The 14922-nt window shown below is 36.7% G+C and overlaps 1 protein-coding gene across 1 annotated transcript in view; it reads left to right on the forward strand.

The window, feature by feature from the left end:
• GALNT2 (polypeptide N-acetylgalactosaminyltransferase 2) overlaps window positions 1–14922 on the forward strand; it is a 94635-nt gene that overhangs the window by 50904 nt on the left and 28809 nt on the right. Inside the window, exons 2-7 of the mRNA XM_027454180.3 lie at window positions 1553–1643; window positions 6623–6776; window positions 8796–8894; window positions 9457–9524; window positions 10443–10508; window positions 13444–13565. Coding sequence (XP_027309981.1) covers window positions 1553–1643; window positions 6623–6776; window positions 8796–8894; window positions 9457–9524; window positions 10443–10508; window positions 13444–13565 — 600 coding nt within the window. The remainder of the gene's footprint in view (window positions 1–1552; window positions 1644–6622; window positions 6777–8795; window positions 8895–9456; window positions 9525–10442; window positions 10509–13443; window positions 13566–14922) is intronic.

A 14922-nucleotide genomic window follows, 5' to 3' on the forward strand; every position in this document is an offset into this window, starting at 1 on the left:
TATTGACCTCCACAAGGCCCAATAGCCTGAAACATGGACTACGTGATGGGATATAGTATAAGCACCTGGGCATATTCCCTCTCTGATACCCTGAATGCTTGATTCTCTGAAAAATGTGCATTGGTAGCATTTCATTTTAAACTGATTTAGTGTTTATATGGCTGCCTCTCTATAAATGATTATCAGTAACAAAACATCAGCATTGAGCTTTGAATATAAGGCATCGTATTTCTAAAATACTGAAACACAAATAACCAGTGGTGCCTACTTAATGTAAGTAGTAACTTTGGCTGAATTTACATTGGAAAAATTCAGATGTGCCTGTGGAAATGCTGTAATTTATGGCTTAAATGTTCTCCAGCATGAATTTGGCCAGTTCCAACTACTTGTTATTCTAAAGAATTGTTGGATATGGCTTAGGAGTTGCGGTGGTCAAGACCATTTGCAACGGGCAACTTCTGTACCATCACCTTGTTCTGGAGGCTCGGGCAGATGGCTAAAAACTGTTCTGCTCTGTTTCTAGGTGCACTTAATTGATTACCGTAGGCACAGTATTGGATCTTCTTGCACGACACTATTCATAGCGAAGATGTTGCCTTGAGAGGGGTTGTGCGAATGGAACTGTCTTAGAACCGGGGCTTCTTCAAGGCAGATGTAGAAAGGGCAGCAGAATTTCCTTTGACACATGTCCAAGAGCAGCAAAATCTGCTGGCACTGAAAACAGTTGGCGAAGCGTAGTGTGCAAATCAGCATACCATTGCTAATTATCGTTTTTAAAAAAAGTTACCCTCTTCTCAACTTCATCCAAACGCATAATATGATATGAATCCAAATTTCTTTGACATCTTGTATTTTTGTGGTAATGAGAATACAAGAGTGTGGGTTTTTTTCCCTGTTGAAAGGAAAATGAGACTTACAGATTGAGAATAAATGTTGGAGGTCGGAGAGCGGGTAGGAGAGAAGAAACTTATTAATGCTTTTTTTTTTCTACCTTCTCTAAATGGGTATTACCAATATTACTGGAATAACAAATCCATCAGAGTTGCCTTGAATAAGCTACACCAAAACAAACACATGAAAACAGCAACTTGCAAATGTTTTGGAAGGTTTTTATTCAATCAGAAAACTGCCACTCTAGTTATAACTGCTAGGTGAACTGACTTTTTTTTTCAGGTAACTTCCATATTTGGGTTATTCCTTACTGGAAGAAGGCTTTCTTCAGGTTTTATTTAATTTTTGACTGTCTTGCTCGTTTGAGTATTACTGATCAAACTTTTTTTATTCTATTTTTTTGTGGTACATTTCCTTCTTACATATTACTTTTTCTTCCTCAAGTAAGAATTGTTGCATAAATGCAAAATCCTATCTTAAACTTCTTACCCGTTTCTGCCATTTTTAAAGTAGGAAATAACTCTTTTCTCTTCCAAACTGCATCGTTAGCTCTGTTGAACTATATCATAAACTTAAAATCCAGAGGCTGTTATTGCTGTTTGCATTGAAAACACAATTATGTTAAGGATATTATTTTAAAGAGTATGTGCTTTTTTTCCAGGAGGACCCAAATGACGTTGACCCCAAAAGGAAAGATGTGCGTGTCAGCGATGGGGAGGACAAGGCACAAAGTGTGGAGACGTTACCTCCAGGTATCGCAGTAAAGTTTGTAATGAAAGATCCGTGGGCACAGATCATTGCTTTATGGCTTTCAAGTAGCTAAGCAGTTCTTTTGATTTTAATCATTCTTTGTAGTTTGGAAGTGATAGGATTACTTCAGCAGTATGTATCTCTGTTCTTAAAGCTTCAGCTTCCTTATCTTGCCTGCTTCACTACTCCTTTGGGCTTTAAGTCATAGAAAGAAATTTACTCTTTTCTAGTACGCTTATATTGCCTTGCAATAGGTTTGAGCTGCTGTAAAAGCCTCTGGTACAAAGGTAGTCCATTTCTCTGTGGAGAATGCTGGCAGGTAACAGACAAGTCACCTTGAAACTGTACTTCTGACGGAAGGTTCAGACAACTTTCAGGCTTTTTTGTAGCTTCATCTATGTTTTGTGACAGGTTGATTTTTTTTAAGTGTGCTGATGGTGTGCCTTATTTTTTCTCACACTTGCTCCGTGTTTGTTGAATGTTGGCAAATAAACAGAAGAACATGATTTTTGTGTTATTTGAATGAAATGGAGTCTTGGCTTGGAGATGAGCTGGGACAGTTAAATGTTAGGGAATCTTCATTTTGTGTGACTGCTCCCATAAAACTTCTTTTGCAGCTTAACTGCTTCACATCAGTGAGATTTAATGGATGGCCAGAATTGACGTATGAAGGAGTGCAGAAATATTGAAATGGATTTGAAAATTTTACACTGCTTTCAAAAAGGTTACCATACAGGGAGGGCAACTTACGATCAGATGGCTTTACAACACTTTACTGTTCTGCAGTTAATCCTTACGTTGGGCTAGAAAACAAATGTTAAGCCAAACAGTTGAAATTGCATGAGATTTTGAGGAAAGAACTAACTAGATTAAGTTTTACTTTAAGGAGCTGAAATTTCCATCCCCAAAAGCATGAGTGTTTTTTGTTTTACTGTCTTAAAGTTCTGATACAGTATAAGCTGTTTAAATTTCATGGCTTTTTTTTCCCTGTAGCATTTGGCTTACCTTGTCTCAGATGCTTTCTGGAGAGGGAAATGAGATTCTGGCTATGTATGTATGCTTTTTGTAAAACAAACAAGCAAAAAATCTTTATGAACTGAGAAATAAATCCTTTTTTTAAAAAAACAAACAAACAAAAAAAACAACTGACCAATGTAACTTGGTTTCTGATAGGGGAAAAAAATACTTGGGAAGATCTAACAGAACTCTGCAAATTTATTGAATATTTTCCCTAATACTGGGTTTACAGGTTGGTTCATCTCACACCTTCCAGCTGAGAAGGAAAGCTATTTCTGGAAGGAATTATCTTTATTTCTACTTCAATATTTATGTATGCAGAACCAAACCCTTACATGTGTCTTCAAAGACTTTCTATGTTGCCCAAAGTAGCCGTGAGTATTAAGAGGTGGGAAGTGTTATAGGTCAAAAGGGGGAGAGATCAGAAGCTGGAAGGTTAGAAGTAAAATTAAGTGTAAAGTAGAACAGGTCAGGACTCCTCTCATTTAATCCATTGATTAGTAGTCTCTTATGACTTGATTTAAAAGGCAAGAGAATCGTTACTGCAAAGTAGCATGAGAGTCTCTAGGCAAATATCAAACGCTACACAGAACTTTGCACTCTTAAACCACTGTTTTGATTATTTCCAATTTGTGTAGGCAAGCTTTTGAATTCACATGGCAATGGAACTAGAATTCATACTTCTGCAGATATTTTGTGGGGTGTTTTAAGGCAAAATGACCAAACTTTTGGAGAGGCTTGGTTCAATTCTTTCTTTTCCATTGAGGTTAGGAGACCTGTGGTTTAGGTTTCACTGTCAGGTATCTTTCAGGATTTCTAGAAAGTAAGGAATTATTTGTTACCTTTATCTTTGAAATGGCTTACTATAAGGATTTAACTGCTGTTCTACCTTCTGTACATCAGAGTGTATCTATCCTTTGTCATTTGATGACTTTTTTATATGTTGCAAAATTCTATTTCTTGATTTGTAAAAATGGTATTGTCAGCTTTTGTAGTAAGAAAGACTGACCCTGAACTGTCTCTGTGGATAACTAAAGCAGCACTGTATAGCCAGTGCTTTTTAGATAGATGTTTTTCAACCTTGAACAAGAAATAATAGGAGTTTGAGCAGTTATTCAACCAGCTCCTTCTGTTTAGTTAACAAAGATCTGGAATCTCTGAATGTCTGAAAGTCAAAATAATCATATTTATACTGAGTATCCTACTGCTTTTAAGCTCGTCTGAGTCAGTAAGAAGGAGTGCAAGCTATTTGTGGAATTTTGTATCTATCTAGTCCTACTCCTTGGTGCCTGCTGCTTGGTTTCATGCAGATTTCTGTTGTACTTTTTTCTCTTCTGACTTCAGCCTGCTTTTACTGTTATCTGGCTTTTCCCTAATAGATCTGATTCATATTCCACGCAGTTGACAGGACCTCTGCTGGAGCCACAGACAAGCTTTGCATCCTTCCTGCCTTCTAAAGCCAATTTCATTTGTTTTTATATTCTATGGGCTGGCACCACTTTTCAGTAAATCTAGTGCTATGACACAGTCTCCTTTATTTTTCCTCAAATTTGTTATGTTTTCTGCACTAGCTTTGCATTTGCTGATTTTAAAGTCCTAGGGAATAATAGGTGATACATCTTTAATCTTAAGCTCTCCTTGGATGGAAATAATGCAATAAAATCCACAAAACTAGTACTGCTTTCTTTTAAATGCAGCTGATTACAGTTAGAGTGGAGGAAAAAAAAGTGCTTCATGTTTAAAACTGAGCAGCTTATTAAAAATAATTGCAGAGAATTACATTATTTTCATTGATTTCCTTCTCCAAGACTTTATATTTGAGAAATACCTGCTTCAAAAAGAAGCAACTTCGCTGGATTTCACTTTTTTTTATCTTGGCTCTGCTCAGCTCATCCAGCTCAGAACAATCTAACCTAATTAACAACAACAACAAACACTGAAGAGCATCTAACCTCTGCATCTGTAAAATAAACACTTGTCAAAAACAAGTTTAGTGCTGTAGCATCCCCTGGTTCCTGTTTCTTAGCCAGTGCAGTCATTTCTGGTTCTGTTTGACACTGGTGGCAAACCCTGCAGTTCACTTACTCTTGATTTATTGTCATGTTAGGTGTCAGTATTGATATCCTTAAAAAAAACAAAAAACACATGCTTGAGTTCGAAGTTACCAACCTGCTAAATTTAGGTTTCAAATAACATATTTACATTTTTGCATACTCATTTCACATGGCAAAATTGCTGAATTTCTGGAGACTACAGAGCCAGCTAACTCCCCAGAAGAAATTGAATAGGATCCTATGAGTGTACCCCAGAGAAGCATTCAGGTCTTTGAATGCTTGGAGTGTTGTTTGAAAGCTCTTATGTAAATGTATATAAAAGCACTTCAAGTATAGATTATAATAAATATATTGTAAAATACAGTGATGCATTGAATCTTTTTTGTAGACCAGAAAAACAGTGACTTCCATGTGATGCAACCTTCTGCTGCTACCTGATAACCAAATCACACCTTGTTCAGGTTGCTATTGTCGATTAGCTCCTCAGGTGGTCCTGAAACTACATGTATAGAGCATTTTTAATCAGCTTGGTGGTATTTGTCTAAGCAAACAACAGATGATTACCATATGAAATGAAGGAAAGGGTTCTTTCAATATCAGAACCTTCTAACAGAAGTTAAGATACAATAGGTAGGGCACAGTTTATGGTGGAAAGCTTTGAATGAGGTCTGCCTTAACTGCCCTAGTTTCCATTATTCACAAGTTGAGAGAAAGAACAAAGGCAAACCTTGAAACACCTGAGCAACCTCTGACTCTCACAGCTGTTGCAATGGTGTTCTGTCTATGCATTATCAGTGTACTTCAGGATATGCCTGAACTGTACGACTTGTTTAAAAGCTGAGCTTGAAAGGAGTGACATCTCTGCAATCTGCCACCTACTGAACTTGAAGTACCTCAAAAACTTTGTGCGTTACCTGTGAAAACAATGACCCCATTCATCTGTAATAAATAGTAACCCCAAAAGGCAACTTTTCCTTTATATCTATTTTTATGACACCAGCATGCTGTGTTCACTATAACGTGCTCACAGGAGATTCTTGTATGCATCCATATAAGAAGTGTTTATGTTATATTAGAATTTAAGCTCTTTTGTTGGTTTTCTTTGAGTTAGTTGGTATAAATTTGCAGCAGGTAACATTAGTTTGGCTGTCGATATACAAAAAAGTAAATGTTTAATTGGAGGTAAGAAATAATAGTTTAAATACATTTGATATCCAACTACTTTACAGCAGAAGAATATGGTAAATATTCTGAAACTTTGTTTCTAGGGGATTGATGTTAAATTTGCCTTTCAATTTTTAGGTATACAAATCCAAGTGCCACAACCAGTTATATAATAACATACTCTTTGTTAAAGAAGAATTAATCTGTGAATCCTTTGTCGACTATAAAGAAAGTTGCAGTTGTGTCATGTAACTCAAACTAGAGAGTGATCTAGTGTTCCGCCTACATGAAATGCTAGTTTTTAAGAAAAATGCAATCTTGTACTTCTAAAAGGTTTGGTCCTCAAATAGTTTGGTTATGGCTGTCTGTATTTTTTATGAAATGCAACGGTAGTAAACTGAATTGTCATGTCTTTGAAATCTAGATCTTTAAAGAGATCTACCATCTTAAAGCATGTGGATATGTGGAACATTTTTTAACGGAAATTGTGGTAGTTGCAAAAAACAGCAACCAGTAAATAAGATAAAGCATGGTGTGGTGAGTAGGGTAAACTAAGCTGTAAAGTGGATCAATTGCATTAATTTGTAGGGTATTATAGAAATCTAATATGCAAAAGTGAGTGTGATGCTATGCTGTTAAATACTATTGGGACTTAATTATTTTGTTGTAAAACAAAAAAAAATCACTGAATTCTCCTTTTAAATTGCAAAGATTGATTTGGGTTTTTTCCTGTTTTTCTATTGTAGGAAAAGTTCGGTGGCAAGATTTTGATCAAGATGCTTATGTTAGTGCTACTATGGTGCGATCTGGTCAGGATCCATATGCCCGCAACAAGTTCAATCAGGTAGAAAGTGACAAACTTCGAATGGACAGAAACATTCCTGACACAAGGCATGATCAGTAAGTGTCAAACTGAGCCATGTTTGTCTTGGATTAGTTTTTGTTTATGGCTTTTGAGCATCAGGTGACTTTCCTAAAGCAGGACTTCTCTAGCTTTCAGAATGACAGGAACATCAAACTATGATGTGATCCTTAAACAGCAGGGTAAGAACAATAAATCATGTTCAAGTTTTTCTGTTTCCATGACTTCGGTCAGTGTGTATTCTGTATCAAAGCTGGTGTTGCATTTTGGTCTCTTTATTCTTGTTTACCTGATGGCTTTTTGTGGCTTCTACATTTGTAGCAGGTTTTATCTTAACTTCACTCTGGTGATTGACAGCTCAATCAGCACAGCTCTGACATTATTTCTGCACTTGCTAGTCTCTAGAGACATGTTGTGTAGTTCTTTACATGAAGCTGACTTGCAGGTCTTTCCTAGTAAGCTGGGCTGATTGCTGAGCCCTTTTCCCATTTTTAAGGGAGACGTGGACAGAGTAATAACGTGATCAACACCAAAATGATTACTTCAAGGTCATGTGGCTGTGATGTTTTTTCAAGTATATAAATTGGCCTGAGTTAATGGCATCAAAATTCATACTGGGGATCGAATTGTTGTGTGGTTTTGGAAAGATGCTGGATCAACTGCTCAGTGGTGACGCACATTCCTCTACTTGAGTTTCAGGTTTCACCTCTTGCTGTAGAAACAAGGCAGATAGTTATTAAATATGGCATTGCATTTAATAAACCACATTTATGTAAACAAAAGGATAGTTTCTTCTCTTTCCCAGCCACACTGTTTATCTTACCTGGTTCTGGGAGAACATAGAATCCTGCTGCATGTTGCTGTGGTTCTGTAGCGTCAATGAACATGCAGTGTGGACTAAGCAGTATAGAAGCTACTTCTAAGAGTGAGCAACATAGGGAGCAGGAGTCAATACTAGGTCCACTACTGCTTAATATCTCCATTAATGACCTAGATGAGGGACAAAGTACAATCTCAGCAAGTTTTCAGGTGACACAAAACTGGGAGAGGGTGGCTGATAGCTATTTTGGCAAGGTTAATCACTGCAGAAACTGAAGAACTTGTATGAAATGCTTATGTGGAAACTGTAATGGGAAGAGCAAGTGTAATAGCCATGGAAAGAATATATTCCAGATCTAAGTGCATGTGACACTTGGTGGCACGTTATTTTCAATAAAATTGAAGGCAACTCTGCTAAAATGAGTATTTCCTTTGGAGCTGCTGCAGAGTTTTATTGAAGAAAAATGAGGAAATATTTCTATTTAAGCAACTTTTATTAATTGTACTGATGTGTCTAAAAGCCTATTTTACTTGAAAATAGTCATATAGTAGTACTTAATTGCTGAGACTGTCTAGGCTGTTTAGAAGCAGTTTATCAGAATTGTACGATTTTCTATGAAGAGCTAATAGAGGTCTTGAAAAATGACTCGGCATATATGGACTATGTCACCTTCAGGGTTTGTAAGGTTTTTGTTCTGCATTTAGTTGGATGAATATCGTCACTGTTAGCTTTATTCTTCAAATTTTGAACGTTGGAATCTTAAACGTTTTTCTATGCTAATGAGAAGTTACTTCTACAAGCAAGACAAGGATGCTACAATAGCTTTGAATATAAAGGGTGAAGTGGCTGAGTGCTTTTCTGAAGGAGACGTGTACGGTAGCCTAGTAACCCTTGCGTGTTCATTAATGTGCTTGTTTACTTAGATTCATTAAATGGTCATACTGTGAAACAGTGTTCCGCTTTCATACTCAGTTGCATGAAAGGTACTCAGTGTACAGCAGCAATTATAGTAAAGTGACCTTTTTTTTGTCAATGTACCCAGATCTGGCACTCACTGGGTCTGTTGTATACAAAGACAACTACTAAAAGTGGCAGAGGAGGAGTTGATCTGAAAACAAGGTACTTCCTAGGTAGATGGAGAGCATACACTAGTAGATATCCTTCATGATGAAGCAGCTGTCTGCTAAGGCTGGAACGTAAATGCTACATTCAAATGACAGGGTATTGTGTCTTTCAGGTGTCAACGGAAACAGTGGCGGATAGATTTGCCAGCTACTAGTGTGGTGATCACCTTTCATAATGAAGCAAGATCTGCTTTGCTTCGAACTGTTGTCAGGTATTACCTAAGAGACACTTTGATTTTCCCTAAAATAAGTTTGTGTCAGATACTACTTTATGATAAAGAAGGGATATAACAATACAATATACTTTTCTGTACTATTTACAGAGGGGAAAGCTGAGACTTAGTTTTGTTGATGACTCCATTTCTTACATTCTGAAATTAAACAAGAAATGTTCCCCTTAACTACAAATACATGAAAGCGTGGAACTAATTACAAGATGATGTTTGGAGATTGGCTGTATAGATAGTTTCAAGAAAAACTTAAGAAATTCACAGGGGCTATTTGATCTAAAGATACCTGTAAAGCTTCCATTTTCCAAGTTGTCTAATTCACTGATTTCTGGAAGCTAGAATTCCTATTGGGGGTGAGAACAATTCTACACGTTCCTTTTTTTTTTTTCTCAAAAGCTCTTTAGTTAATAAGCCAATAGCTGTTGTTGAAGATAGGATCCTGGGCCAGATTGAAGTATGGCTTATAACAAAGAAGTGGTTTTTATGACGTTATCATGGGAAATGAAAACTACTTTGTATTGAATGCTTTTTTTCATGGTTTCAGTGTCCTTAAAAAAAGCCCGTCACATCTAATTAAGGAAATCATACTGGTAGATGACTACAGTAATGATCGTAAGTAATTTTTTAGTGTCCAAATTTCACTTATTTTGCTGAGAGTTTCTGTAGATGAAAGTAGGTGGTTTAGTTGAGAATTGATTATATGGGTAGGAGTTTGAAGAGACTGATCCAAAACCAAATCTTAAATATTTCATGCTTGTCATTATGGAAAAGTGAAGAGTTCTGCATGTATAGAATCACGAAGGTTGGAAAAGACCTCTAAAATCATCTGGTCCAACCACCCCCTACCACCAGTATCACCCACTTCTGATTAGAATACTTCAGCTATATTTTGTTACTTTCCACTAGCTGAAGAAGTGAAGTGTAGACTTGAGAACAGCCTTTCCGTAGCATATTATATGATATAAAAATTAAACCTATGGTGCTTGTACCAAATACTTTAGCACTGCTTTAAAAGAAGGTCGTCTCCATCAGCCTTCTGGAAATTTCATACTGAATATAGAATAAGTCAAGATTTAAAAAATACTGGGGTATCATAATGCGAACTTGAACAGTGGTCTTCTGAGTAACACTTCTTAAAAGGAATTTGCTAGTTCAAGGCTTAAATGTATTCCACAATAAGTATAATGTTGGTTAAAGTGTGAGCCTTCCGATATGCAAAGAAAGCATATTTTAATGCTTTATCTTTTTATAACATGTAGAAACTACCTAAAGTAAGCAAAAAATATTATTGAATGAAAATATTTGTGTAAAATCAAATTAGCTTTAAATAACATAATAAAGGTAGTAATTTCTTAGCCTGATAATTTTTCTTTATCTCTGGTGAGGCATTTTTAAAGTGTATCTTAGCTTAATTATTTGCAACCGCAAACATTTTCCACTATGAAGGTTTTTTTTTTTTTTTGGTGAAGGAAAATGTACTTTTATGGTATATCAAACTGTTTCTCATCACTTTATTTGCATTTTTTTAAGCTGATGATGGTGCTCTCTTGGGAAAAATTGAAAAAGTGCGGGTTCTTCGAAATGATCGCCGAGAAGGTAGGCTTCATCTGGGGAAAGGAAGATATAAATTCTGGCATGTTGGATTGTCTGCGTTTGCTAATCTTGATCAGGTGTTTTAAAGGAACATTCTGTCTTGGAGGGGAGGATTTTCACTTTATAAATCAACCTGCAAGTGAAAGGAATGAAAACCAATGTATTTGTGCAAGTAAAAATAGTAGTTCTAATTAATTCAGTATTGTTGTACGCAGTTGCACGTTGCTGGCTTTCACAGCGGAAGCCAACTTGAGAAATTGCCTTTCCCCCTCAGCCCCTCCTTTCTCTCACTGTATTTCAATCCTCTGTTAATCTGCTCCAATTGTATGCAAGGCCTCACTGTAAACTGTAAGAGTGTTTGCAAAGACCCAGTTTAAAAGTATCCTTTTTCACTGCTTCCCTTACTAGAGATTGTTTGAAGGATCCAGTTGATGGACAGCCCGTCAGACAGTTTATTTGGCAAAACTGAGGGAGTTTGAGCATCCAGGAGGGCAGGGACCATGTCTGCCAGTTTTGTTGAAGCCTCTGTGTCATAAAAAAAACTTGTATTACGTTTTTTCTTCTTTGTTGCCTTGTAAATTATGGCCTCGTATCACTGAGCCCTTCAGTCAGCAGCTTCCTGTCTGCGGAGCTTAAAGAATTAGATAGAGGCAACTGTTATTCTACAGCTGTTTGAAATAATAACCGGGAGCTGACAGTTGCAATAGCTGACTGAGTTAGCAGATATGTGCTTGTTTGTTTTTATAGGCACTGCATCTTGTCTGCCAGCCTGGTCTGGGGAGCAGCTAGAATCATTAGACTGTCAGAAGCTGGAAGTGACAGCACCAAACCTGTGTTGTCCCATAATTAAAACTATTACATACGGTTGTGTTCTTACTATTTAAGTATTTGTTTGGAATATACTTGTGAACAAAGGCTTATTAGGAAATCAGACCTTTTGTGACTTGCCATGGTTGCAGGGTTCTCAGTGAGTTGATTTTGTTTTTCTGAGCAGTGCAGGGCTTAAATATTGAGATAACAGTAATGGAAAATTTGACTGAAGCAACGGTTTTTTATTTTTATTCTGTACTATAAATACTAATTCTGTACTGTACATACAAACATGAACTGAATTTTCCTTCATACTTCAAATTTCGTTTTCAGATATACTGATGCATAATATGATTTGACAGATTTTTTACTTTCAAATTCAAGGTGCAATACTAGTTTACTTGGTGTTATTGTGAGATTAGGATGAAATTATTACCAATGGGAGCTACTGTACTGTTTAGGAGGCTTTGCCTGGATATTCATTTATGCAATCAGATTTTTCTTTAATTAAAATATTTTAAGATTTCATTTGATTGCTGGGTGGTTATGCTAGAGTTTAATACTAACTTTGCTTTTTATTTTCAAGTGTAGCCTGATGCCTGATATCTCAGGCAGGGATGGTACTGACTGCTCTGCTTTCAGAAATACATATGGTAGCTTTGGGCTTTATCTCTAGGACCACAGTTCCTGGGAACAGATTTGTTCTGGAGGGTGTGGTAATCTACAGACTAAATGTTGAGAGGAACCTTCTGAACTCTTCCTATTGTACGGTTCAGTGTGATTTCAGAGGACTTGATGGCGTAATGGTCACTTCCATTTTCTGTGGAAGTAGATGAAGACATTAGGTTCTGTAAGAATGAAAGATAGAAATACAATAGCCTCTTCATGAGGCTATTTAGTTGCTGAATGTTGGACAGAGCAAACAAGTCCGTAGCTTATTCCTCTTAAGCTACTTGTGTTCTGTTTGTCAGACCCATATTTTCAGGTTGATTTTAGTGAGGAGGATGGAAAGAAGTAGTTGGGTTTTTTTGCATATCAGTTTTAGACTTTTTTCAGTTAAGAAAACAGACTTGGTGAGAATCAATGGGAAAATTAAAAAAAGTAATTACTTTGCTTTGATCTTGAGTGACAGTGAAATTGATGAGTTTTGAACAGTAATACAGAAAAATAGGCAGGAAACTTGCAAAGGAATGAATGTAAGTTCATTCTTTCGTGTATTGAAAAACATGGTGGGATGTCCTAGGGTAGATGTGTAAATACAAAAGGACATGAAGGAATGGTCCTGTGAGGAAATAAGAGGGAAAGGAGAAAAAGGAACAGGGCAAATCAGTGAGGGAGGTCTGTATAAATGAGATGTAGAGAAGAGAAGAATCTTTTGATTTCATCAGACACTTTTTCTCTTAAATCTTCTCAGGGTTAAGATTTTAAAACCACAACGAAAAATCCAAAACAGACAAACAAGTGAGTTTCAAGAAACACAGGACAGGCAGTTGAAAGGGGCTGGGTAAAAGGCTCCTAAACATGAATTAACCAAGTGTGGCTAATTCTGGAAGAAGTTGACAGAAGGATGGACAGACTGTTTCTGAGAACTTTTGAAATGGGGAGGTGGGGGGAGCGCAAAAAGGCGGTTAGGATAAGTTGATATTTTTTGCAGTTCTACTATGCTTTCATAAAGGCAGGAGTACTTTTAATTCACCCAGTAGTAATCCTTCAATTAGGCTGATAAAATCAAAGTGGTACTATATCCTGTTGTGGATTTGGGGGAGGGCAGATTTGTTTTCAGTACTGATGTTGAGTAAATGAATCAGCATTAATGCCATTTACTGTAATGTAGATCCAGCTGCACTTGTATAGTACTTTTATTTTGGAAAAGGCACTCAAATTCTTCTGTTTAAATAAGATTAGAACCTGTAGACTAGAGTGCAATAGTTAAAGTTGCAGGCTTTTTATTCTGAGATCTTTTCACTGAGCTGTTAACCAGCATCTTGTTTTTATAGTGGAACTTGTGTGTTTATGTCCTGAGTTATAGTAATTTAATTCATGATCATCTTGAAATGCAATTGTTTGTCTCTCTGCTGTTGATTGTTTTCCTCCAGAATCTACAGACTTTTTTTTCTTTACTTTGCAGGCTTGATGCGCTCTCGTGTCAGAGGAGCAGATGCAGCCCAAGCAAAAGTACTGACCTTCCTGGATAGTCACTGTGAATGCAACGAGCACTGGCTGGAACCACTTTTGGAAAGAGTAGCTGAGGTTAGTAAAGTTCTTCTAAAGTAATTTCCTGAAGGAGTAGCTTTTAAATTTTAAAGCCATCTGGTTTATACTACATTAATTTTATGCATTTTTGTAAGGAGGCTTTTTCTCTGAAGTAAGATGATGGAGATGATCGGAGGTTCTGTGATTAAAACCCTCTTTTTTGTTCATTTAATCTGTGAACATAGGAACATAAAATGTGAATATTTATTATTACCTTTAAAAGCAATTCAAATATATGCTTCTTTTGTTCTTTAGGGACCTTCTCAGTAAGTGTTGAAAATCTTTAGAGCAAAGCATAGTTCTCCTCAACCAATATCATTTCAATGTAATTCAGTTTACCTGAATATTTATGCCTCATTAAGATTCAGTGTGATAATGGGAAAGAGGTTGAACTGTGAAACGAAAATTCTCATGGAAATTAACAGGGACCATGGGCTCTCAGCTTCTGTGAAAACGGTGCTTTGCCGGTGTCCCAGAAAAGCTATTGACAGAACTGAGAGTGAAAGTATACTGTTTTCTCCAGGGATTGGTTATCCATGTTAACTTACTCCGGAGGAACTCTACTGAAGTAGAAAGTGAATCATGTGTGATTCCAGGAAATGTTGGGGGATGCTCAAATGAAAAAAAAGCTTTTTCCATAATTGCATTTTCTTTTAATTTAACATATTTTAGTCTGGAAAGGCTTTCCTTCAAAGTGCTCCTGGTCAAAATGGTTTTACTTAGCTACTCTGTCTTGTTAATGCCAAATTCCTTGCTTATTCTCCATATGCTCTCCTTTGCATTTCCTCCAAAAGAGAGGGGGAGGAAGAAGCCGTGTCCTCAATATGCCAATGGGGAAACCAGTCATCATCAACTGATAACTTCTCTTATTCTGTTTTTCTGCAAAGCTTTACAGTGTATTCAAGAAATACTGTAAATTGCCTAAGACTTATCAGCATTTAAAATCCTGTTTTGGAGGAGAAATAACTAATCAGCTCAGACCTGGATGCTAAAGTACCTGCAGCCCATAGAGCCCTTGAGCATGAGCAACATAACACTTTGCTCTATTTTTGTGACTATGTAGAATGTTGCAGCCCTGGAAGGGTAGTTTCTGTATAATTATTAACCAGGAAAGTGAACTTCAAGGCATTAAATACATCTCAGAAGGAAGCGAAGAATGCTTGTTGCTAAAGCACTAGCTTGATTCTAGGATGTGGGAACTGTTCTCAAGCCTGTTTGTGTAATTTGTTTGAATCATCTACCTGTTTGAGAAATTTGAAAAGAAAGGTAGTTTTGGTCAATAAAGCCCTGCTTTTAGCAAGACAAATATTTTGCCATTTACCCTCGTTCTTCTCTGGTATTTTTTTCAGGGTAT

The sequence above is a fragment of the Anas platyrhynchos genome, chromosome 3 (genome assembly GCF_047663525.1).
Source record: "Anas platyrhynchos isolate ZD024472 breed Pekin duck chromosome 3, IASCAAS_PekinDuck_T2T, whole genome shotgun sequence".
NCBI lineage: Eukaryota > Metazoa > Chordata > Aves > Anseriformes > Anatidae > Anas > Anas platyrhynchos.